The following is a 23,173-nucleotide window of genomic DNA, read 5'->3' on the forward strand; positions in this document are numbered from 1 at the left end:
GCAAGTGCAAAAGTTCTTATGTGAGGCGATTTGAAGCAGAGTGGACCAGATTGTATTTGACCATGGTCTTTTAAGGAGTTTGGAATTCTTCTAAATAAAATGGGAAGCCAGAAGGTTTAGGCAGAACCTTGATGTGATGTGATTTCTTATCACCTTGCTGAGTGGAGAATGGATTGTTCAGAAGTGTGGAAACAGATCAGTTCAGAGGCTGGAAGAGAGGGTGGTGGCTTGAACTAGGTAGCTGGTGAGACATGGATGAATTAAGGATAGAACTGGGTGTGTTGGATGAGGGAAAAGAAGAAATCAGGATGATTCCCAAGCTTCTGGAATGTGCAGCTGGGCAAATGGTGGTGCCATTTATTGAGATGGGAGCAGTGGAAGAGGAACAGGGGCCGGGGGCTGGGAATGAAGAGTTCAGTTGTGGCCATGTTGAGTCTGAGGTGCCCATTAGACACTGAAGCAGAGATGTCAAGTTGGAGGTTGGAGCTCATGGAGAGGTCAAGGAGGGAGTTATCCACGAACACATAAATGGCATTAAAGCCGTGCATTCTGGTAGGGCTACCTACAGGCCTAGTGGAGGCAGAAGAGAAGAGGGCCAAGGGGAGAGGCCTGAGGGCCTCCAGTGTAAAGTGATGCAGCAGAGGTGGAAAAGCTGGGAAAGGATACCGGGAGAGTGAAATAGGAGGAAAAATAGGAGAATATGATGTATTTAAGGCAAGAAAGGGAAAAAATTCAAGAGGAAAAATGCCGATTCTCTGGGTTAAATACTTCTTAGAGGTCAAGTGAGATGCAAGCCAAGAAATGGCCACTGGGTCTGATACCTTTTTGGTTACTGAAAACTTTGTCAAGAGCAGTGCCTGGAGAGAGGTAGGGGAAACAGCCTGATGGGAGTAGGTGAGGAGAGAATGGATGTTCAAGCAGAAGGAGGGAAGAGCAAATAGCTTGAAATAAAAAGGAACAGAGATACAGTGTGGTAGCTGGAAGTAAATAGGTGTCTTGCAAGAGTTTTTTTTTTTTAATTAAAGATTGGCTAACATCTGTTGCCAGTCTTTTTTTTTTTTCCTTTCTTCTCCCCAAAGCCCCCCAGCACGTAGTTGTATATTCTAGTTGTAGGTCCTTCTGGCTCTGCTATGTGGGATGTTGCCTCAGCATGGCCTGATGAACGGTGCCATGTCCATGCCCAGGATCCGAACCTGTGAAACCCTGGGCTGCCTAAGCGGAGTGCACGAACTTAACCGCTCGGCCTAGGACGGGCCTGCGAGAGTTTTCTTAACCATGAGAGATGCTAGAACAAATTTCTTTCTTTTTTTTTTAAAGATTTTATTTTTTTTTAAAGATTTTATTTTTCCTTCTTCTCCCCAAAGCCCCCAGTACATAGTTATGTATCTTCAGTTGTGGATCCTTCTAGTTGTGGCAGGTGGGACGCTGCCTCAGCGCGGCCTGATGAGTGGTGCTAGGTTCACACCCGGGATCTGAACTGGTGAAACCCTGAGCCACAGTAGCAGAGCTCACAAACTTAACCACTCGGCCACAGGGCCGGCCCCACTAGAACAAATTTCATTGATGATAAAGAATGATCCAGAAGAGAAGGGGAAAATTGAAATTTATTGAAGGCTTATTTAGTATGTTAAGAGCTTTACAAACATTCGTCCTCACAATGTTTTATGGATCAGGCAACTGAGGTTAAGTAACTTGCCCAAGGTCATGCAGCTAGAGGTAGCGGAGCTGAATGGCCACCCAGATCTTTCTCATTCTTCAAGCCTCACCACCCCATTGCACAGGCACACAGCCCCCTGAGCTTAAACACCCGAGACATGCCTTCGCCCTGGCCATAGTGCCCCTGGCAAATCAGTGCTCCTCTCGTGCTGGGGGTCAGGACTTTATCTTCCTTCTCAATGTTGTAAGCAGGGGCATCTCTCCCCACAGCCTGCATACCCATGCCGCACAGGACAGAAGCTCTCCCAGACCGAGGGGCAGAGGCAAGCAGCAGGAGCCCCTGGAGGTAGGAGGGAAAGGGATACTTCTGGGGGTGTTCAGCAGGTTTTTTGTGTCAGCCAGTGCAAGGGGCCGCTGGTCCCAACCAGCTGGTGCCTGTGGCCCCAGCATTCATCTGGATGTGTTCAGTGTGGCAAGAAGCCCAGGTCAGAGCCCAGTCTCCCGGCTGCCCCCATTGAGGCTGAGGCTGTGGGGGCGGGTACCACGCTCCAGCCGTCGGGCAGACAGGAGGCGCCGCAGGGAGGAGCCGGAGCTCAGATCGCCGCAGCTTCGAAGGTGGAGGCTCTCTCGGCCTGGTCGGCCCCACGGGCTCCGGGGCACCTACAGGGGGACACGGGAGAGGGCATCAGTGTGGCCCAACCTGAAGCTCCAGGCTTTCCTGGCTATCTTCCCAGGCTCCCCTAACTCCTACCTGTTTATGCCCATGGGCTCCAATCCCACTGGGGTCTGGGGCCTTCCTGGACATCTGGAGGAAACGCGTGACCAAGCCCCGGCCTGGCCAGCTGCCCTTCAGATCCCCCAGGGAGTGGGCAGGTGCAGGGCCAGAGGGCAGGGGGACCTTCTGGAAGGTGGGCACAGGGCGCCGTTTCTCGGCTGAGCGGGCACGCAGCAACTTGGGGGAAGGGCAGCGGGCTAGACGAAAGAGGCAGGCTTCAGAGCAGAGCCCTGGAGAGAGACAGAGAGGGAGAGTGGTGGAATGGGAGGTACAGAGAGGGCCCGGCAGCATTCCCCCAGCCCCGACCCCAGGGCACCAACCACACGCCTGACCTGTATCTGCAGAGGAAACGGAAGCAGCTTCTTCCTCAAGCACTTTGGTATAAAGGTCCCTGAAGTCAGCTGGGGAGAGAAAGGGACAGGGACTAAGTAGGAGAGCTCAGTGGACACGCCTGCCTATCCCATCACCCTCCTGTGAGATCTCAAGCCCAGAGGAGCTTTCACAGCTCCCACTCCCCATCCCCAACCAAGGGGGCATCATCTCTGCCCATATCTGCCAGCAACTAGACTGTACAATCCACTGAGACAGGGACAAGGCGGTATCCTTCACGGCTGCATGCACTCCAGGACCTGGCCCATCATGGTAATAGTGAGCACTCTCTGTGCCAGAGCTGAACACTTTACTTGCATGATCTCATTTCTCAGTAACTCTATGGTACCTCTGGTTTGGGTCCTATTATTATACCTGTTTTACAGGTGAGAATGAGGCTTGAAGAGGGCAGGTAACTAGCCCAAGCTGGGAGCTATGGAATTGGGTTTCAAAAAACAAATCCTCCTCTTTCAGCCACTAAGCTATTGCTGTGATTCTAGGAGGTGAGCATTCCAGAAGTGTCTCCTGCAAGAGTGAACTCACCCCTTCTTCCTCCTCAGGGACCTCAACAGTCACTGGCCCTCCAACTCCCAGTGCCTACCCTTTCCTGAACCTTGCGGGGGGAGGGGGTGCTCACCGGTGGCGCTGGAGGTGGTGATGCCTGGGTCACTGTGGGACCGTGGCAGCAGCAGCGGTGGCGGGGGAGCCGGATGAGGAGGCCGGTGCCCCGGTGGTGGGGTGAGGGAACCTGAGCTATCGCTGAAGCGGCGAGTGGGGGCTCGGGTGGGAGGGGCCGCAGCTGGCTGGCTGCCTCCCCGGGGGACCCGCCGCCTCAGCTCTGGGAAGCAGGGTCCCACCCAGGGTGGCCAGCCCTCCAGCCGGTGGCAGCTGCGGGCGGCTGTGGGGGTACCCAGTGTGGGTGGGGCCTCAGGGGCAGAGCAGGAATAGGAGCGGGCAGCCCGCGGGGGCCGCCGTGGCAGGGGGCTGTCCTCAAAGGGGCCCCGCAGGCCACAGTCCAGGCTGAGGCAGTAGCCGGCGCGGCTGCGCTGAATAGAGCGGAAGAGCACGTAGTCAACGGAGCGCACCGAGCCCTGCAGCTCCAGCAGGCACGAGTCCTCCGACGGGCTCGAGCCCCCGGGGAGGTCACCGATGGCTGACAGCACCAGGGACCCGCTGTCCATGGACACTGTGGGCGGCAGGGGGTGCTGGGTAGCACCAGCCTGGCCAGGCCCAGGCAGTTCCTCTTTTCTCAGGCCTAGCCGCTCAGGGGCCACTCTGTCTCCAGTTTTATCTTCAAGGAGACAGGTAAGTCCAGGGTCTAAGAAGCCAGAGCTCTCACTTGTCCCTAAACCATCAGCCTTGTCTTCCCCTTCTTTGCCCCCATCCAGCTCTGCTACCCCAGGTAGGCTGGCCCTTGTCCACACTCCCCACTTTCTGCTCACCGTCTACAATGGAGGCCACCCGCTCACAGATGCAGGAGCTGTCATGAAGCTGAGGGTCAAACAGAGTGGCCTGCAGAAGATACAAGGGTCGGGGGTCTAGCCCTGCACACTGATATAGTCAGACCCATGTGCTAGACGAGCTCTGGAGAGCTAGATTCCAGTCCAGCTTTGTCACTGATGTGGGCCTCAGTTGCCACATCTGTGACATAGAAATAATAGTTCCTACCCCACCCAGCTCACCAGGCTCTAGGGAAGATCAAAGATGACAGCAGATGTGCGACTGCTATAAAGCTCAGGAGAACTATTATTATCTCTCTCCAGTGACTGCAGCTCACTCAGCTTTTCGGGCTCTATCCCTGGCTCCCCAGCTCACACCAAGCCCTCTCTCACCTGGCTGTCTCCTCGTAGCCCCATGACGGCCTCATAAGAAGGGGGGCAATCAGTAGGGTACAAAGGCACCGGGCTGTCCATGGAGCCATTGTAGGTGATGCTGGCAGGACAAGGGAGAGAATCAAAGCCTGGAAAAGAACTCCTCCTCCACAAAGATCCCTCCCCAGCAAGCCAGGCCACAGCCGCAGTCCCCTCCTTAGTTCCCCTACAGGACTCTGCCAGGCCTCACCTCTGTGCGTCTGTTTCTGAGCTGCAGGTGTACTCTGGGGGATAGTAGGGTGGTGGGGGCACAGGCGGTACAAATTCCTCCAAGTCCAGCATGGTGTGTAGGAGAGGGGCTGGGGGCGATGATGTACAGCCCAGAGGCCCCAGTGGGCCTGACACTGAGCGCTCAGGGGCCAGCTGCTGAGGAGCAAGCAAGTCAACAAACCTGGTTTCTGGGAATACAGCTCCTTGGCTCCCAAACTCCTCTCTGGTCTGCATTTTTCTGGCCCCGTCCTCTCCAAGAAGCCCTTCCCACAGCCAGAACCAGCTCCTCCTCTAATCCTGCCCCCCACCCAGGATCTCCGGCTCTGACCCTGCCCATCTAGAAATTCCTCCTTTTTATGGCCCCATCTGCACCCAGAATTGTCCCCTGTTCTCTGTTCCCACCAGAACATCAACACTTTGTCCCCGTCCCCATCTAGGACCTTCTTGACTCTGCTCAACTTCCAGTCCCACTCTCTGATGCCCCCTCTTCTGGCCCCAGACTAGCATCACATACTTCTCTTACTCCTGTCATTCCCCTCCTCAGTCTTCCTTGGACCTCCTACCCATCCCTACAATAGACACATCTAATAGATGACCCACAGCCCCTGGTGCTCAGAAGCCAGCACTGTAGCTACCACCCCCTCAAGCCTAGTTTGAGCACACACACCCGTACCCTCCATCATCCTTCCTTGGCCGTGACCCCAGGTGCCCCCTCACCGTGTGAACGAGGTCCAGGGAGAAGATCTGGATGCAGCAGACAATAGCTGAGAGGGTACAGATTATAGCAGCACAAATGGTGAGCCCACAGACACTGAAGAGCAGGTTCTGGGGAAGGAAAGAGAGAAGAAGGATGTGACAGGGGTCTGGGGAGTGACAAAGCCCACATGTTCCGGGCCTGTGAGGACCCCAGGAGGGGAGGAAAGGGTGAGAATCAGGAGGATGGTGGGGGAGGAAGGAATGGCAGAGGTGGGAGGTGCATGCTTACCTTGAGGGCCCCTCGGGCTTCATCACAGGTGGAGTTAGGGGCAATTTTCAGTTCCTGCCCTGACTCTGGACAGGGCCGGAGTAGGGGAACAGAGGGGCAGCACACACAGACCTTTCCTTCCTGAGTGGGAGTGGAGAGGGTGAGGTAGCCCGAGTCAGGACAAACCCAGGTGTCCCGTACACCTCCCCCAACCAGTTCTTTCTGGCTCTGGCTCCTCAAATCTCACCATGGAGCAGTCTCGGAAGTCTCGGGCCAGCTGAGCATTCTTACAGGAGAGAACAGAGCCAGCCATGCTGAGCATGACACAAAGCACCGAAAGCAAGGAGAAGAAGGAGATCTGGGGAAACAGGGCGCAGACTCAGGGTTGGACCCTCAGGAGTACCCCTCTACCACGGATGGAGCCACCCTCCTTCAGACATTTGTGCCTGGCTGGCATAAACTGGAGAGCCAATTCCCTTCTTGAGGGCATAAATGGGCATCCCCTCAGGTGCTGGGCACCTGCCTCCCAGTGGGCACCAGACCCTGGCACCTACCACTAGAGTGAATGGCCGCTTCCAGGACACAATGCCAACCACCCCGGAGAACGCCAGCTGGGGACAGAGTGGGCACAGGCTCAGCCTGGCAGGGGAGGCACCTGAGTGAGCCCCTCACCACAGGGTGCACCCAGCCCTATAAGGAGGGAAAGGACCAGGAGAGGGAGGAGAGGCCAGGATTTGGACTGGCAGCTGGTGTGGAGGGGTGGGGCCCAAGGAGCCTCCCCCACCCAACGACTGTGCACCCAACTCACCGAGAATCCAGCCCAAGACGGGCAGGACCTCTTGATGCTCTCAGTGGTGGTGACGGAGGAGGCCACCATGCTGAAGGTGACTACCAGGATGCCCAGGAGCACCTGGGCCAGCCCCAGCGTGAGCAGGGCCTGCAGCCAGGGTCGGTGGAGGCGAAGGTGGGTAAGGCCCCGGGTGCTGGGCCGGCTGGTCAGCGAGCGGCTGGAGTCACTAGGCGAGGGCATCATGCCTGCCGCCCGGTTGCCTGAGCCTCGCTCGGCACCCTCTGGCGCTTGGGAGCATCTCAGAGGCGCCCAAGGCCCCGTCCTTCCTTCTCTCCACCCACCTCGCTCTAGAGCCCACCCTCTGGCTGGGTCCCCTGGGGCATGGCCCAGGGACTCCAGCTGCGGGGGGCCCCAAAAGAGGGGCGTCACGGAGGGGCCGCGGAATGCTCCCTCCCCACCACAGGCACTGGACGGGCACCGTGCCCGGGACGGCGAGGAGGACGCGGGGGCACCGGCTCATCGCATCTCCCTGGGGAAGAGGGGCACCGCCGAGAAGGGCCGGTTCGGGAGTGAGGAGAGGGCGGCGGTGCGGAACCCAGGGAAGGGTGGGGAAGGTAAAGGCGAGAATGATGGGAAAGAAGTCTAGAGAAGAGGGGAAGGGTCGGCGTGGGGTGACTCTAGAGGCGCGGTCGGTGTGCCCTCAGAGTGTCCAGTGGGATCCGAGGCCGCCTGGTGGGGAGAGGCCGCGGCGCCGCCGTCTTCTGGGTCGCCCGCCCTGGTCCCCTCCCCACCACGCTCCGCTCTCCCAGCTCGGGTTGCAGTAGGTCGGGGTCTGGAGGCGGGGGATGGCGATCTTGCGGGAGGAGGGGCGTGACGGCGGGGGAAGGCGCGGTGCACCTCGGGAGTTGTTGTCCGGGCCAGAGATTCCGTGGGGCGGGGAGCAGGGGTCGGCGGCAAGGCAAGCTGGCCTTCTCTTCCCATTTGGCGAGCGGTCCCCAGCCCCTGCCTCTCTCCGGATTCACACTCGAGTTAACAACCCTTTCGGCACCCCCTCGAGACCCACCCAGCTTCTCAGACCCCTGGGCCCGCTTCGTTCCCGGCAGAGGCAGCGGCTCTTTGCCCGTCATTAATGGAGAGGGTGGGGAGCACGGACAGCAGGCGGATCCCGATTCCACGACTTCCCTCCCACTTCCTGCGCCAGCCACTAGGCTCTGCTGCCCCGCCCTCAGCAGCTCTCAGCTTACGCCAAAGCCCAGTCCCACCTTCCCTCTGGTGTTCACATTCTGCTTCCACTCCAGTTTCCTCCACACTCTCCTTTTCTTCCGTAAGGCCTAGTTCCCAATAAAAATTTCAGAAACGGAGATTTGAGTTCCAGTTCCACTTTCTTTTTATTTAAATAACCGAAGCAACAGGCTTGGCACAGCAGAGGGAAGCTGGGTTGGGGCATGTGAGAGGGCAGCAGTGCAGCGTGATTCGGGGGTGGTAGGGGGAAGCAGTGACTAGGTCACAGTGGGCTCCACACACCCCTAAGTCAGTTTCAGCAGTCATGGCCCTGGGATTGGGAGCACTACGGAGGAGACATCAAGTAGTGATGTCTCACCAAGTCCCAAAGGCCTCAGGGATGGGGGCCAAGTCAGCTCCCTCAATGGCAAGGCCAGAGCATCCCAGTCAGGGATCACGGGGTCCGGAAGGCATTTTCGGCAGCCCCAGCGGCTGCATTGGCAGCTGCGGTTCGCACCGCAGGGTTGGAAAAGACACCAGCAGCAAATTCTTGCTGGGCCTTCTGAAAGCTGGCACCTGTGCGGCGGTACAAGGAGTGGATCTGCAAGTAGAGGGCAGAGATTACAGCATGTTCTGGCCCCTGTTACCCCACTCTGACCTAAAACCAGCACTACCACTCACCAGTCTGCTACTCTAGCTTTTCCTTTTTGGCTTCCTCTCAACACACACACACACACCACAAAACACACTCACCCGCCCCCCCCCCCCCCCAAGAGGTCCATTAGCTGAGAACCCGCCCATCAGCCTGGCTCTCCCCAGTTCCTCCTGAATGTTCCACCCAGGCCCCTAGGGACACATGATCTCATTCTCCTGGCCCCACCTTCCACATAGCCTCTCACCCGCTTTAGCATCACAATTCCCAGCACAGCGATGCCAGTGAAGAACAGGGCAACCAGCAGCATGAGCACAGCTACAGCTGGGTTGGGCCCCACCAACACCAGAGCAGAGATCCAGCCACTATCAGGAAGGGAAAGCATACAGCAGTGAAGAGGGGCTGCTCACAGCTGGGTCTCTGTCGTCCCAACTTCTCTATCAGTTATGTTGCAAACATGCCTGTTCCCACGCATCTCATCAGGGGTCGCTCCCCTGTCAGTCTGGCAGCTTTCCACGTACCCCAATCTCAAACTACGTCCACTCTCTTCATAGTTTAATTCTAGCTTCTGAACCATTAGCTCCTAGCTCTCCAAGCTCTTCCAGACATCCTCACTCCAAAGAGACCCTTCTAATCTTTTTTTTTTGAGGAAGATTGGCCCTAGGCTAACATCTGCTGCCAATCCTCCTCTTTTTTTTCCTTCTTTTTCTCCCCAAAGCCCCCCAGTACATAATTGTATATTCTAGCTGCAGGTCCTTTTGCTTGTGTTATATGGGACGCCACCTCAGCATGGCCTGATGAGTGGTGCCATATCCGCCCCCAGGATCTGAACTGATGAAACCCTGGGACGCCAAAGCAGAGTATGTGAACTTAGCCACTTGGCCACGGGGCCAGCCCCCCACAAAAAGACCTTTTTGTTGAGGATTCTCCCTCCCCTCTTCAACCACACTTACATATGCCTCCTCCAAAAGGCCTTCTCAGACTGACCACAGGCAGCCTTCTTCCCCTCAATCTACATCTCTCTAGAGTTCCGTCTGGGCTCTCTCCGCCCTAGAAGAACGTCCTGTCTCCGGTGCTAAACTAGCACCTCCCAAGAATAAAAACTGCATTTCCTTTCTCTGAACAACTTCTACCCCAGCATCCAGCGCTGACTTGGTCTAGAGCGGGAGGAAGGGGTGAGGGTAGACGGCAGCCTCACAGACCTGAACCCCCAACCTGGGATGCCAATGGCCTGCAGGACAAAGATCACATCCTGGACGAAGAAAATGAAGAAGAAAACGAAGAAATTGAATGAACTGTCACTCCTGCAAGGAGAAAAAATTGGGAGGGTGGGAGAAGAATTAGGGCTGGAGGAGCAGACGGGGGCCGGCCCAAGGTCCTGCTTCACCCCTGTCCCCCAACTTACCGGAAAGCCTTATACATGGGGCGGTACCAGCAGACGAAGGAGCAGGGAGTGAAAAGGAGGATCCAGAGGATAGAGAGTCCAAAGCCTGAGCCATTGCTGGTCTCCACACAGAAACTGGCCAGGCAGGCGAGGAAATTCAGGAGAAGAGCCAGAGTGCTGCCTAAGGAACAGAGGGACAGGCTGATGGGTCCTTCTGGACTGCAATGAAAGCTCCTTCCCACATAAGCCCACCCCACAATCCTCACTAAACATGGCAGAGTCAGGAAAGGAACACAGCTTCTGTCTTCACAGAATCTCAACTCAACAGGGGAGGCAGAGCGAGCAAATCTCAATCATGTGTGATCCCCTTTGCAGACATTTAAAGGATTCAGAATACATTTATGCATGAGGACAAGGAAAGGGGGAGAGGGCAAAAGACTGGAGGATAAGTCCTAAATACTATAAAAGGAGTAACCCAGGAAGATACCTGGAAGAATGAGCCTTAAACTCGAATGCTGAGAAGAGGTGAAGTGTCTGGTTCTGGGTGAGTGGGCTCCAGGGCAGGAAAGATGTACAAATTACTACCTGTGCTTTTCCTCCCAAAAGGCTTCTCACTACTCACATATCCAGAGGTAGTACATGGTGGATACTGTCTTCTGAAATTCGTGGGGGATCTCCATGGAGATGTCCTGGAAAAAGCACGGCTGAACTGGGCAAAACGAAGGTAGAGGGGGCCAATTGTTCTGTCGAGCTGTAAGGCACAAAGAGAGCAGGAGGACCCAGGAGTGAGGGAGAGACCAACAAAGGAATCACTCCCCATTCCTTCCACCCCCACGTCTTCTCTTCTATCTCCAATTCAGGTCTGAGGAGACAAAGGAGAGTGGCAAAAATAATACTGTTTATTATTATTTATAACTTTTAAGCACTGTGCCAAACACTTTGTATAGATGATCTTGTTTAACCCTCACAACAATCCTGTCAAACAGGTACAAACATTATTCTCATTTTACAAGCAAGGAAATTGAGGCACTCAAGATTAAGTAACTTGCCTAAGAGCTCACGGTTAGTAAGCAATAGCACCCAAATTGAAACCCAGCAATCTGGTTCCAGCACCCACGCTGTTAGGCCCTTTTATGCTCCTTTGAAACTGTCAGATGCCTTCCCCTACCCTACCAAGGATACACTTACGAGCTGCGCCCCCCAGGGCAGCATGCTGCAGCTCTCTCTCCCTCCGGTCCAACTCCTCTGCCTTCCGGTTGAGCTCCTCCTGCTTCTTTAGCAGCTCAGCTGTGGCTGCTGCAGCTGAAGCCTGCCCAGAATGAGCAGAAGGAGAAGTGAGTCCTGGGCCCCCAGGCTGGCCCCTCTCCCCAACCCCCACCAGACACCCCCTTTACCTGGGTGCTGTAGGAGCCGTAGTTCTTGGGTTCTGCGGGGCTGAGCTTTCTCGAGGATTGCAAGGAGGGAGCCACGGGTGGAGGCAGCGGGGCAGGGGCAGAAGAAGGCTCATAGGCTGGCGGTGGCTGTTGGGTTTGGAAAAGACCTTAGGGATCATCTAGCCCCTCTTAACACAGGGATCTGCAGTCTGCCGGAACACCTTTAGACGCACAACTTACTACCAAAGGCAGCAGCCTCTCCTCCAGTGGTTAGAAGCTAATTCTTGTGTTTAGTTTATAGCAGAGAACTTTTACCATCTGCAGCAGCCCTTATCACACCTTACGTCAAATTCCTTAGCCAGGACTCAAAACACTTCTACCCTATCTACCTCCTTAACTTTTAAAAACTCTTACCATTTTCTATTCCAGTAGGATAAAAAGGGCTAGCCGTCCTCATTCCTCATCTTCTAATTGCACACCTAGGCATAGTTTGTTTTCTCCTCAACTCCAACCAACCCCATCTTTTAATTTCTTTAAAGCAGCCTTCCCAGACAGGGTCTTGGTTCAGGCCCTGCCAGACTCCAGGTCTTCCTGGGACTGACATTTAGGACTCAAACCGGATGGATCGTTGGCTCTGCTGTCTTCAGAAGGATAAGGCATCCCATGGCAGACTAGCCACTCTCAGGGAGATAAAATCCTGGTGCTTCTCCCTTTGCATGCAGAACAGTCCCCTGTACTCCAACAGAGTGGGCTTCCTGACACACCCTACCCTTTCTTGCCCTCCTGTGCTCTCCAGAATCTCACCTCCCGGGTCTCAAAAGGGTTGTAGACGTCAAGCGTAGCATACTGCGGGCTGGGTCGGTGCTGGATCACAGCTGGGTCCTGCGGGGAGAGACCTGGGGCTCAGCTGGCACCTGGTGCCTCTGGGGGAACTCACAGGGGCCTCTTTCTAAATTGTTTGTGGCTCCAAGGACTGCATTTTGTGGGCCACGCTGTTGTCCCAACATTTGCCCCCAATCCTTCACCCCACACTATCAGTACCAGCTCCTTACAGGGGCAGGACCCGCCCCCCAGGGTGCTCACTGGTCTGGAGTGACCATCACCCCCACGTGGCTATCCTTCCTCGGATCGAATGTCACGAAAGGGAAAACAAGTTAGCCCGACCCTCCAGAACCGAGAAGAGTCAATCCAGCTGCCAAAGACTGGCGCAAGTCACCTGAAAGGGGTTGTCAAGCTCGCCAGGATCGGCGAAGGGGTTTCCACCGTCTCTGCTTTGAGCCATGTTACCAACTACGGCCCGGGCCGCCCCCTGCCCTCCACGCCCCTGCCGCGGCAGTGGCGGCAGCTCTCAGAGCTCCCTCCGCTCCTCTCGGTCCGCCCCGCTTCTCTCTGCAAGGATTGGTTATACCCACCGGAAGAGTCGCAAGGATCCCCGCAGCAGCAGCGGGTTGCGCCTGCGTCTTAGCTAAAGGCAAAGACGGAAGTGCTCCCTGTAACACCTCCAACTTCGTCCCCGTAGCCAAGTACCGCCCCTTCACCCCGTGACTTCCCTCCACCAGCGAACTACGCCTCCCAGCAAACCTCGCGTCAGAATCCCGCTCCGTCCTGTTTCCCGAGATGTACGACGGGAGTACTCCGGCCGGTAGCGGCAGCCTCCTAAGAGCCCAGTTGATGAAGTTTTTTTACCTAGCTTTCTGGCTCTATCCTGGGGCCTAATGCTATAGTAGTTGGACCTCTTTCCCAACCTCATTATTCCAGATCAGAGAAGTACCACCTTATAACCCTTCTCCACTCTAACCTGCAAGATATCCTATCCATCACTACCCTCTCCTGAGACAAACTGGACAGATAAACTGGTGGCCAGACTCTAATTTTGGAGGGTAAGATGGGACTCCCTTGATAACCAAACTCAGAAGGTTGCAAATCTTCTCATCCCTCCACCCCACCATCCCCAAACCTCAAACCCTAGGGATGGGGGTCAGATGAAGCACGTCATTTTATTTCACAAAGACTGTACAAAATTCCTTATAAAACATGGGATAGGTGCCACCTGGTTACCTCATTCTGCGCCCATCCAACTCAACTGTGAAGGGGCAGGTGAGGGTGGGAAGAGTGCAGGATGGAATAGCATTATGTACAAGGCAGGAGTTGAAGCGATAGGTACAAGTTCTTTCATATTTACACTATTTCACATATTCACAGGTATATAGGGAGCCAGGAGGAAGGAGCAGGCTCCGGCTCTGTTCTCTTGTATAAAAAAGCACCAGTGTCCTGGACTGGACACCCACTGCTGTTAGAGATGCAGGGGGGCCCAGGGCCTGATCGTCACCGACTGATATCCCGACTGGAGTCCCACAACTTGGCGCTGGGTGGCTCAGCCCGAAGGCGGGCGAAGAAAGGATGCTGAAGGGCTTCACCCAAGGTCAGTCGCTTAGCAGGCTCATACTCTAGCATGCTTTCAATCAGATCGAAGAGCTGGTGGTGTTCCTCTGCCTCTGAGGTCAGATATCGCTGGTGATGGAGGGCAGGAAAAAGGTGAGGCAGGATGCCTTACAAACCCTACCTTCTTCTTCAAGGCCCTAGCTTTCAATCGTGGAGGATCAAGGCTCTGCTTGCAACTATTATGAATGCTACCTTACCACGACCACACCGTGACCAACGTTTCTGATATTATAGCTCAACCTACCTTCCCACTAGCACAATTACTCCTTCATACTCTTTGAAAGTTCTTTCTACTTGTATATCCTTGTCAACTTCATGAATCTTCTTTAGCTCCTCATTAAAATGTAAGCTCTTCAAAGGTAGTTTATTCTTTTCTGTCTGACCTAAAGAATCCAGGACATTGCTTTGATCTCTGGTTGGCTGAGGAAAGACATGGCTGTCTAACCTCCTTCCCTCCACAAAATCACTTTTCTCTCTCTTCTATTAACAAAAGAAGTTTTCTTTCAGTTTTGACTCCCCTTGTTTCCTAACCCTCTGCTTGTGAAACGCATTCCAGGGGCAAAACACCTTCAGAAGGAGTGACCTCTGGGTGGTGGGCACTATTTATCCCCAGCTGGGCTCACCCGCAGTGGTTTGCAGTTTTCTCGAACGTAACGCCCAGCTGATGTGTTCTCATCCCAATCCAGGCGACCCCGATAAAAATATTTCTGCTTCCTAGAGGGGAAGGAGGAGTTGAGGAATCAGGAGGTTCCCCTTGTTGTGGGGTAATTCCCTTATTCCCTCATCTGAGAGTAGCTGGGGGAAGGGGAGGTGTCAAAGAAGAAAGAAAATAATGTGATAAAGGCCAATTTGTGGAAAGAAAAGGGTAAAGTCCCTCCCACTCAAGGTTCACCTTGTCTTTCGAATCATCCGGGAAGGGATAGGACCCAAGATCCTTTCCATCATGGCTAGATGCTCTCTGTTGTCATGGGTCTGAGAAACAAAGACAGAACTGAGCATGGGACTAGGAAGGGGATGCTGAGGACTAGCTGCCAGGAAGATAAGCAATGTGGAGAAGCAGGCAGGCACGTCCTGAGCAGACAACAATGAAATCAGGTACAAGAATGCCAGATGGTCACATAAGACAACCCACCACTTACTTGGAAGAGGGTGAAGCCAACATAGTACTCGAAGATGATGCAGCCTATGCTCCACACATCACAAGGCTGTGACCAGCCCAACTCTGGGTAGGAATGGGAGGGAAAAGGAATTTAGAGGCTTAGGAGAGGTCCCACCCTCACCACCATACCCCCTCACATACTTGGACAACCTTGTCCTCCCCCACCTTACCAAGGATGACCTCTGGTGCTCGGTAATGGCGAGTGGAAACAATGGTACTATGGTGTTCATGGTCAAAGGTGGCACTGCCAAAGTCTACCACCCGCACAGCTGTGCTCTTTACACTGCGCTCATCTCGCTTCTAGGAGCAAAGTAGGAAGAGAATGAACTTCTGCACCACACACTGAGATTCTACCACTATTTTCTAAAGTGCTTCTGAACCTTAAAAAAGCAATTCTGACCTCCTGCCTGCTCCCAAATATGCCGGAGAATCTCCTGCTTTACAGCCTCCCCCATACCCAGCAGAGTGCTTTAGCAGCTGGGAAGGAAGAGGATTAAGCAATAATTATGGCATAGCATGCAAGTCTCTATGTATCTGAAAACTATACCCAAGCGACTGGTGTACAGTTTTTCTGAAAATATCTAACAGGTATAGGAGGGGAAGGAGGGCTTCCTTAGCTGAGATCTCTAATATCTCCAGTTAGTCAAGGCAGCTGAGCTTTCTGTATAGAAAAAAGAAAGAAGACCAAACCAAGAACCTTAAAAGCATTTTCACTCTATTGGAAAGTTAACTGAGCTCTTTTTTCCCAGTTCTCTTCCAATTTAAGTCTTCTTAAATCTCTCCCTTTCAATCTATTCTGGTACTCTGGTTTTACTGAGTCGGAGCCAGAGTGGGAGAAAATGTGGAGAAAGTAGTAAAAGGGAGGACAGAAAGGGCTACGAGAAAGGCACAGCGGCACAGCTGCCTGCCCTCAGTGGCCAAGGGGTAGGCCTGTCCATCATACCTTCTCTAGGTTGTAGGTGAGCTCGTAGTCTGAATTCACAAACAGAATATTTTCAGGCTTGAGGTCCGTATGTGTCAGCTTGTTATCATGGAGGACTGCAGGGGAGAAGGCCAGGTCAGGGTTGGTCCAGGCAGCCAGGGCTAACTGGCACCAGCTGACCCCACGCTTCGTCACCTAGCACAAAGCTGGTGAGGAGGCAGGTCCAGAATCACTAGGCTGCTTTCCGTTCTACATCCAAATGAAATGCCTGGTCTAAAAAGCCCTGCGTTCACTAATGTAAGATACATGTATGTCGTTCTCCACTGAAGTAAAAGGATAGCTTGCTATGGGTTGTATTTTTGTACTAACTTTGACATATGTGTGTATCAGACATTCTGTGAAATCAACTCTGCGAAAGTGTACTGTGATGAAGACTCAAGAGGAATTATGTACTGGTCTGGATTCCCTAGTTGGCCCCTTGGCTGAACTAAATTCTCTGCTCCCACCTGCTGTGCTGGTAATGGAGAGCATCTCAGCTCAGACAAATGTCAACCTGTAGCTTGAAGAGTCCTTCTGTCTCTTTGTGCTTGCTACCTGACTTAGACTTTCCCAAGAAAGGGGAATGAAGAAAAAGAGAGGTAATTAAGTGCTTTGATTTCAAAAGCTTTCTCTTGCAGCTCCTGCTAGGTTGGATGCGGAGTAAAAGCAATCAGTGATGGTGAAGACATCAGTCAAGGAGTGAAGTCAGAAGAGGAGATGTCAACATGACAGTGAATAAAAGGACTGCAGATAATCGAGGTGACTGTTTAGGGGCTTCACCAGTGCACAGTTGAGACAGAAGAGGTCCAATGGAGGGAGGGGCTGCCCCAGAGTCCGCCTCGGCCCGCCCCACTCACACTTGACGGCCTGGCACAGCTGGAAGGCCATGTGGCGCACTTGGTGGATGGGGTAGGGCAGGTAGTTGTTGTCTTTGAGGAAATCGAAGGTGCTAAGGCCCAGAAGCTCAAAGGAGATACACATGTGGCCATGGTAGTCAAACCAGTCAAACATCTGGACACAGAGGCTGGGAAGAGAGATGGGGGAGGGAGATGTCTGATGAGCTCCCAATTGCCCACCACCCCTCCAACAAGGAGGACTGCATAGCTGTTGATTCCACATACTTGTGTAAAAACATGCCAGCTAGTATTAACAACAAAATTCAGTTCAGGTAAGGAATGGCCTTTCTGGCAGACCCAAGAAGAGAGGTATTATGTGCCAAGCTTCAAACCATTTTCCTGCAACATTTTAAATAGTTAAAAAAATTCCAATTTGTGAAGAGCTACTGAGTGCCAGGCTCTAGTGTGGACCCTCAATCATCAAAGTGTCACTCTTAAATCCCTACCCCAGCCCTCACTCCAGAAATTCACTCACCATCAGCAACCACTGGGTCCACTATACCTGTTGTCTTCTTTTGTCTTTGTTTAATGCTCTTATTCCGTATTTGGTTTATAAATGTGTGTGAACAGAAATGTTACATATAAATGGCTGTTTACATTAAATTACATATAAAAAACTCAATTAATTTTTTGATGAAAATGTTGATTCTCAGTCTCAGGGCCATTTCCCTGAGTATATCCCCACAAAGGCCATCCTGGGCTGGGGTCAAACTGCAGAGCAATCTAACTGCCCTGAAAACAAGGGGAATGGATTAGAGAATGTCACACAGCCTCCCTTCCTGCCCTAATGTTCTACTGCTCTAAGATGATGAACCAAAAAGGAATGAATGAGGAGGTCTAGGAATCTCCTGCCTGCCTAACCCAGGTCTGGAAGATTCTCCTGTGCAGGTGTGGAGCCTCTCAGACTCCCCCACACTCCTTTGCTTGCTTACTTCTTGTTGTCAGGGTCCTTCTCATTGATCTTCTCCAGCACGTTGATTTCAAGTCGAGCTGCTTCCTTGTACTTTTCCACATTCTTAATGATCTTTAGGGCAACTCGAGCGCCACCCCTGTAGGTTGGCAGAAAAGGCTTTTGCTGGGTTCTCAAGAACATCTCAAATTGAAAAGGGCTGTCTGGGGATTAAGAAATCCTACCTTTTGCTAATTAGCAAAAAAAACCTCCAGATAACCCTCACTACCTCTTCATGCCTAAGAGGTGTGGAGTAGAGAAGGGGCTGACAATTACCTGCGATGGTCGACACATTGTACAACTCGGCCAAAGGTCCCCTCTCCCAAGGTGCTTACAATTTCATCTGAAACGAAAAAGAGCAGGGTCGGGGAGAGGGAGGGAGAGAAGAAGGGGAATGAGCTGAGTTGGAAGAAGAAAGGGCACAGCAACCTGGGGTGAGATGAAGGAAGGGGGAACAGATACAGATGGTCACAGGGGAAGAAAACCCCTGTGTGATTCCCACCACCTTTAACCCAGGGGCCATGAGAGCTGGGAGTGGACAGCAGAGGTCAATTCTCAACAGCAACTCAAACCACCCAGATAAACAACACCACTGAGAAAAGGCAAAAGAGGCTGTGACTTGGGTTGGCTCGGGACGTTAGGATGGCTATGGGACCATTACAGGCTATAGGATTGTTACGATTTGGCTTGTACATCGCTCTTGTAGCCAGTCCCCGACGTGGTAGATGAGGTGGCCCTCAGCGTCGTCCTCTACACTCTTGGCTCTCCGGCTGCTGTGCTGCTGTCGGGGGGCGGGGGGGGTCGGAGCAAGCCAGGTGTCGGAGCGGGGGCCGGAGGGAGGCGGGGTGGGTGGTGGAGGGGTCACCGGTCACAGGCGCCCAGCCAGGGGGGACAGACGATGATGGGGGACAGTGGAAGGGAACACGTCAGATGCAGTAAGGCGGATTGGGGTGAGAAGAGAGAGCGGCGCATAATCCCAAGTCCCAAACCCAAAACAGGAACTGGGAGAGGCACGGGCAGAGCAGAGAAGTGGTGTCGTTGCGAATGTCACCCACAACCCCATGCTCTACACAATGCCCTTCCAGGCGGGCACAGATCTCCCCTTGCCCCCACCCAAGCCCACCTGCTGAGGGGGCCATGGAGCCCAGGGCTTGGGAGAGAAAGGCAGTTCACAAGCAAGGTCCCCATTAGAGTGGAGGCCTCTGGGGTGGAGGAGCTGCTCCCAACACAATAAGCCCAGCATGCCAGGGAGGGCACTGGGGTTCACGAATGCTCTGTGCCCGTCCATCTCCAAAGCAGATTCCAGGGCTCTCCAAGAGTTGGAGAGCTTCCAGGAGAGTAGACAGACTCAGTGCCCACCTCAGTGTTCATGCCCCAATGCTCAGCTGAGAACAAGGACGCCTCTCACTTACCAGGGTTCTAGAGGCCTGAAGGAGGGTGGGGAGAGGAAGGGCCTGGGCTGGCACTCACCGAAGATGAGCGGCTGAATGTCCGGCTGCGTCGCCTCCGCCGTCTGTGCTTCCTCCGGCTGCTGCGCTGGCTGCGGTAACTGCTGTTCTCCCGCTGATACTCGTAGGAATGCCGGTAGTCTGCATCATAGTAGGCTTCTCCCCGATCCCGGCTGTAGTCGTTGCGCCTGTAGCTGCCACAGTATCGCCGGTCATATGCCCTCCGGTCTGATGAACGGTCATCATAGCTGCTGTTGAACAACAAACACCCATTAGGTACATCTGTTCAGGCCACATTCCTTGCCACACCATGTGACAAGTCTTCCCTCAGTGAGGACAAGGAGTAATGCTAGAAAAACTGCTCTCAAACACTCATCAAGTTGCTCTGAGAGGACCAGAGAAATAACTAAGCACAGAGGAGGAACCCCACACCCGTGTGTCACCACAACCTCTGCAAAGAGATGTGCAAAACAACTCCCTCTAGGGCCTCCTCCTCCTCTCCAGTGATTCAGTCGAACAAAGAGCCATTTCTTTCTCGAGCCTTTCCCAACTGACATCCAGCTTTGCTCCCAACTATCCCTAGCCCATCCCTCCCACTGAACGTGCCCCTAAGTTATGAAAACCATGCAGACCTAACTTTGTCTTATTAGCTCATTAGCTCCCTCTGGCCCCAAGTCTTTTGCACTTGTTTTCCCTTTGCCTGGGACACTTCTTTGTGCTTCAGACAAGCTTAGATGTCATATTCCCTGGAAAGCTTTCCCTGAAGTACAAGTGGCTTATTTTGATATCCATCTGGAACATCCTCTTCACCCAGCTGCTTAGCATGTAACCACTAAATCTTTGCTAAACAAATGAATGAGTGAGTGACCCTGAGTATGAATTTCCCTTCCTGAGGCCTCACCTCCGGGAACGGACATGGTAGCTGTCTTCCCGCCGGCGCCGTCGTGTCCGGTCACTGCTACTTGACCAGGAGCGGCTTCTTCGTCTCTTATGCTTTCGGCTCCGATAGTGTTCATGGTAACTCCCCCGGCTGCCTCGCTCTGAGGAGTGGTACCTTCGGGGATGAGGCATCTGCAAGGGAAGGAAAAACAGAAATAGTGGGAAAAGCTGAGTTTTCACAAGTCCCCTCCAAGGACTGGCTGCTCCAGAGATGCTAAGCTGCTTTCTGCTTTCATTTATTTTTAAATTTTTTTTTAAAAAACTCAGAAAGTCTCATTTTTTTTGTTTTTAAAGATTTTATTTTTTCCTTTTTCTCCCCAAAGCCCCCTGGTACATAGTTGTATATTCTTCGTTGTGGGTCCTTCTAGTTGTGGCATGTGGGACGCTGCCTCAATGTGGTTTGATGACCAGTGCCATGTCCGCGCCCAGGATTCGAACCAACGAAACAGTGGGCCGCCTGCAGTGGAGCGCGCGAACTTAACCACTCGGCCACGGGGCCAGCCCCTCTGCTTTTATTTCTACCTCTTTTTACCACCCACAACGTCCTTCGTCTTCCTCTCTGCTTACAATTCCTGCTCAATGGACTACCTATCCAGGGTGAGTGAACCTACTCACTCTGGCAACAAACTCTGGGAAGCCTCCCTCTTGCCCCCAATCGCTAATTAACCCCCCCGACTCAGCTCACTGCTCTACTCTGATTTTCCTCAAACATGGCTCCAGGAAGACCTTCAGGTCTGGGTCACAGCTCATTACAGGTGAGACTGTGCAAGTGATGGAGACTGCTGGGATCTAAAATAGACTGCGCCATGTTGAGTTCTTCACAACGCAACAAAATAAAGCTTTAGTATACACTATTATGATACATGTTATCAGTCATTGAGTGTATATTATCTCCTCAACTAGACCATCTAGGTCCCGAGGGCAGGAATCCAGTTTACCAGGTCTCTACATATAGCAGTGAATACCAAATATAAGCAAAGCAAGTTCCAGGGATCTGGGTCTGGCCCTTCCAACTAACTTAATCATCCCTCACATCTCTGGCCAAATCCCCCTGGAGAGATTTTAATACAGCAGGCCCCAAGCTGCAGTCAGCTGCCCATCTGGCCTCTCCTCTCTTGTGCTTAGGAAGTACAGAATAACTGGTTTTTCATTAATGTCAGAACTATGTGGCTAAAAGCTGGCCACTTTCCAGTTATTGAATGGCATGGTGCACAAATCCTTTCTTCCCTTCAAAGAAAGAATCAAGAGAGAAATCACTGTCACAATCCAGGAAGATGAGAATAGGAGGACAGAATAAAATGAAACGGGGCCAGGGACAGACGTCTTGGTGAAGGCTGGTGAGAGGAGAAGGTGTGGAAAAGGCTTAATGACTCCCACATCTGGCTCCCATTCTGAGCTACTTCTTCCCAACCTCCTCAAACTGAGGAGGAGGGTGACATTTGATTCATTCCTGACCTAACAGCACACTAAGGAACCAAGGAAACGTAAGTACAAGATTCTCCCAGGTAATCTAACCTTGTCAAGCATAACCACATAAATGTCACCATATACATACTGCCACGGAAGTTCCTCACAGGCCTCTCCCCAATCCAAACCATCTCCAGCCTACATCCTTTCTCAACTTCCAAATCTTCTTTTCTCTTTCTCACTCAGAAAACCCAGAACTAACTCCTAGAGTCAAACTCTTGCCATAACCTCCAGGTGACACGGTGGTGTCTTCCCTCTCTCCAGCCTTAGTCCAACTTTGACATTCTGCTCTCTCTCATCTCTGGAGACACTCCTATCCCTACTCCATCACCCCTTCTCCTACTCCGATCCCTCCCAAGTTACCTATAGGTCTTCCGGACACATCTAAGGCAGGCCGATCTTCCACCTTATCTCCCCACTCCTCACCTCTGCTGCTTCACAGGTCTCAACCCTCCTCCTTTCCTAATCTCGCCCCAGTCCTTTGCCCCCAATCCAATCCTATCCCCGCCCGCCCCGCGGTCGCCATCTTTCCGCGCGGCCCCGCGGCCCGCCAGGCTGCGCGCTCACCGTTCTGGCGGCGAGGCCCGTGCGCTTGTCCCACAGGAAGTCCGTGATGGCGGCGGCACTGCGGCCGGAGTCCCGGCACCCCCGCGGCGACGAAGTGCGACTCCACCCCCTCAACCCGAGACCCTGGGACCTCCCGCCTCGTTCCCGGGCTCCGCTCCAGTCCCGCCCGCCCCGGCTCCGTCCCCGCCCCCAGGATCCGCTTGGCGCCACTCGCACCGCCCCCGCCCGGGGCCCGATCCCAGCTCGGTCTCCGGCTCTGGCCTCTCCGATCCGCCGCCGCCACCGTGAGCGAGCACGTACGTGCGCACGCACGTCCTGCGTCGCTTCCCAGCTACCCCCTGGGCTCCGCCTCCAGGGCCGCGCACGCCACCGCCGCGTTGCGTAGCTCGCGGGCGTCCTCGGGTGTGAGCGGAGGAGGTGCTGGGGGCGGAAGTTCATGAGGGTGGAGAGGCCGCCGCCGGGGCTCGCCAGGCCCTCTACGCCCCGCCTTGAGTCGTTCCCTATCGGTGAACTTTTTACCTTTTTCGTGGACTTCTGTGGCTTACTGAGTTAGGTTTGAAGATGTAAAAGAAAGTGGTGTCATTTATGGAGTGTCGCCGCTCCGCAAACCTTTTGAGGCTTGGCGCTGAGGTCTGACTCTCCTGCATAGCCTGTAAATGTCTAGTCCTTAAAACGGTTTGGCTGCCTAACCGCACCAAAGAGGGCCTTCCACCCTTTGTCCTGAACAAAAGCTATGCACATGTGGAGTCGGGGGCATAGCCATGGGGGGAAGATCTGGGAAATGGAGGGATGGAGATTCAAGTGCCAAAAAGGGGAAATCACTTGAGAACTGTATGTTATGTACTTACACGTGATATATGAGATGTGTAAGATGCTGAATTGGAAAAAAGGAGAGGAAAGAGAAGGAGACCTTCAGACAAACTGGGCAGAGTTAGAGACGCCATAGAAAGAATCGAGAAATAAAAAGGGAAATGAAAAAATAACCTGAGGCTAACTTTATTAAAGTCAGGGAATATCAGAAGGGAGCTGGGATGGAGGATAGTCAGATGGAGATTAGATCAGTTGGCTAGAAATTATTTA

The 23,173-nt window shown here is 53.4% G+C and overlaps 3 protein-coding genes across 10 annotated transcripts; all 3 read right to left on the reverse strand.

Annotated features, from left to right (window-relative positions):
• Positions 1-1,586: 1,586 nt before the first annotated feature.
• Positions 1,587-7,778, reverse strand: ENTREP3 (endosomal transmembrane epsin interactor 3). Of its 4 annotated transcripts, none has more exons than XM_014837035.3 (12): positions 6,654-7,778; positions 6,400-6,456; positions 6,093-6,203; positions 5,867-5,986; positions 5,599-5,706; positions 4,862-5,034; positions 4,633-4,732; positions 4,243-4,312; positions 3,438-3,986; positions 2,764-2,832; positions 2,408-2,661; positions 1,587-2,316 (listed from the first exon to the last, which is right to left on the reverse strand). In XM_014837035.3, the coding sequence occupies exons 1-12, from the start codon at positions 6,876-6,878 to the stop codon at positions 2,143-2,145; spliced, it is 2,010 nt and encodes a 669-aa protein (XP_014692521.1). In that variant the 5' UTR covers positions 6,879-7,778; the 3' UTR covers positions 1,587-2,142. The 4 variants fall into 4 exon arrangements, with proteins under 4 accessions (XP_014692521.1, XP_044613673.1, XP_070353914.1 ...); XM_044757738.2 differs by having other exon boundaries at positions 4,862-5,037; positions 6,654-7,733; XM_070497813.1 differs by lacking the exon at positions 6,400-6,456 and having other exon boundaries at positions 6,654-7,473.
• A 220-nt stretch (positions 7,779-7,998) lies between these two features.
• SCAMP3 (secretory carrier membrane protein 3) lies at positions 7,999-12,701 on the reverse strand. The gene is made up of 9 exons (XM_014837039.3): positions 12,482-12,701; positions 12,070-12,147; positions 11,287-11,412; positions 11,081-11,201; positions 10,515-10,643; positions 9,914-10,073; positions 9,711-9,812; positions 8,756-8,873; positions 7,999-8,457 (listed from the first exon to the last, which is right to left on the reverse strand). The coding sequence occupies exons 1-9, from the start codon at positions 12,545-12,547 to the stop codon at positions 8,311-8,313; spliced, it is 1,047 nt and encodes a 348-aa protein (XP_014692525.1). The 5' UTR covers positions 12,548-12,701; the 3' UTR covers positions 7,999-8,310.
• Positions 12,702-13,184: 483 nt separating this feature from the next.
• Positions 13,185-22,406, reverse strand: CLK2 (CDC like kinase 2). Of its 5 annotated transcripts, none has more exons than XM_014837036.3 (13): positions 22,094-22,393; positions 20,022-20,191; positions 19,143-19,371; positions 18,366-18,450; positions 17,949-18,015; positions 17,656-17,772; positions 16,685-16,851; positions 15,810-15,904; positions 15,037-15,166; positions 14,847-14,929; positions 14,600-14,679; positions 14,331-14,421; positions 13,185-13,776 (listed from the first exon to the last, which is right to left on the reverse strand). In XM_014837036.3, the coding sequence occupies exons 2-13, from the start codon at positions 20,189-20,191 to the stop codon at positions 13,591-13,593; spliced, it is 1,500 nt and encodes a 499-aa protein (XP_014692522.1). In that variant the 5' UTR covers positions 22,094-22,393; the 3' UTR covers positions 13,185-13,590. The 5 variants fall into 5 exon arrangements, with proteins under 5 accessions (XP_014692522.1, XP_044613676.1, XP_014692524.1 ...); XM_044757741.2 differs by having other exon boundaries at positions 13,238-13,776; positions 18,366-18,453; positions 19,143-19,368; positions 22,094-22,406; XM_014837038.3 differs by having other exon boundaries at positions 13,238-13,776; positions 19,143-19,368; positions 22,094-22,391.
• Between the last annotated feature and the right edge of the window lie 767 nt (positions 22,407-23,173).

This window comes from Equus asinus, chromosome 25 (assembly GCF_041296235.1).
Source record: "Equus asinus isolate D_3611 breed Donkey chromosome 25, EquAss-T2T_v2, whole genome shotgun sequence".
Lineage (NCBI taxonomy): Eukaryota > Metazoa > Chordata > Mammalia > Perissodactyla > Equidae > Equus > Equus asinus.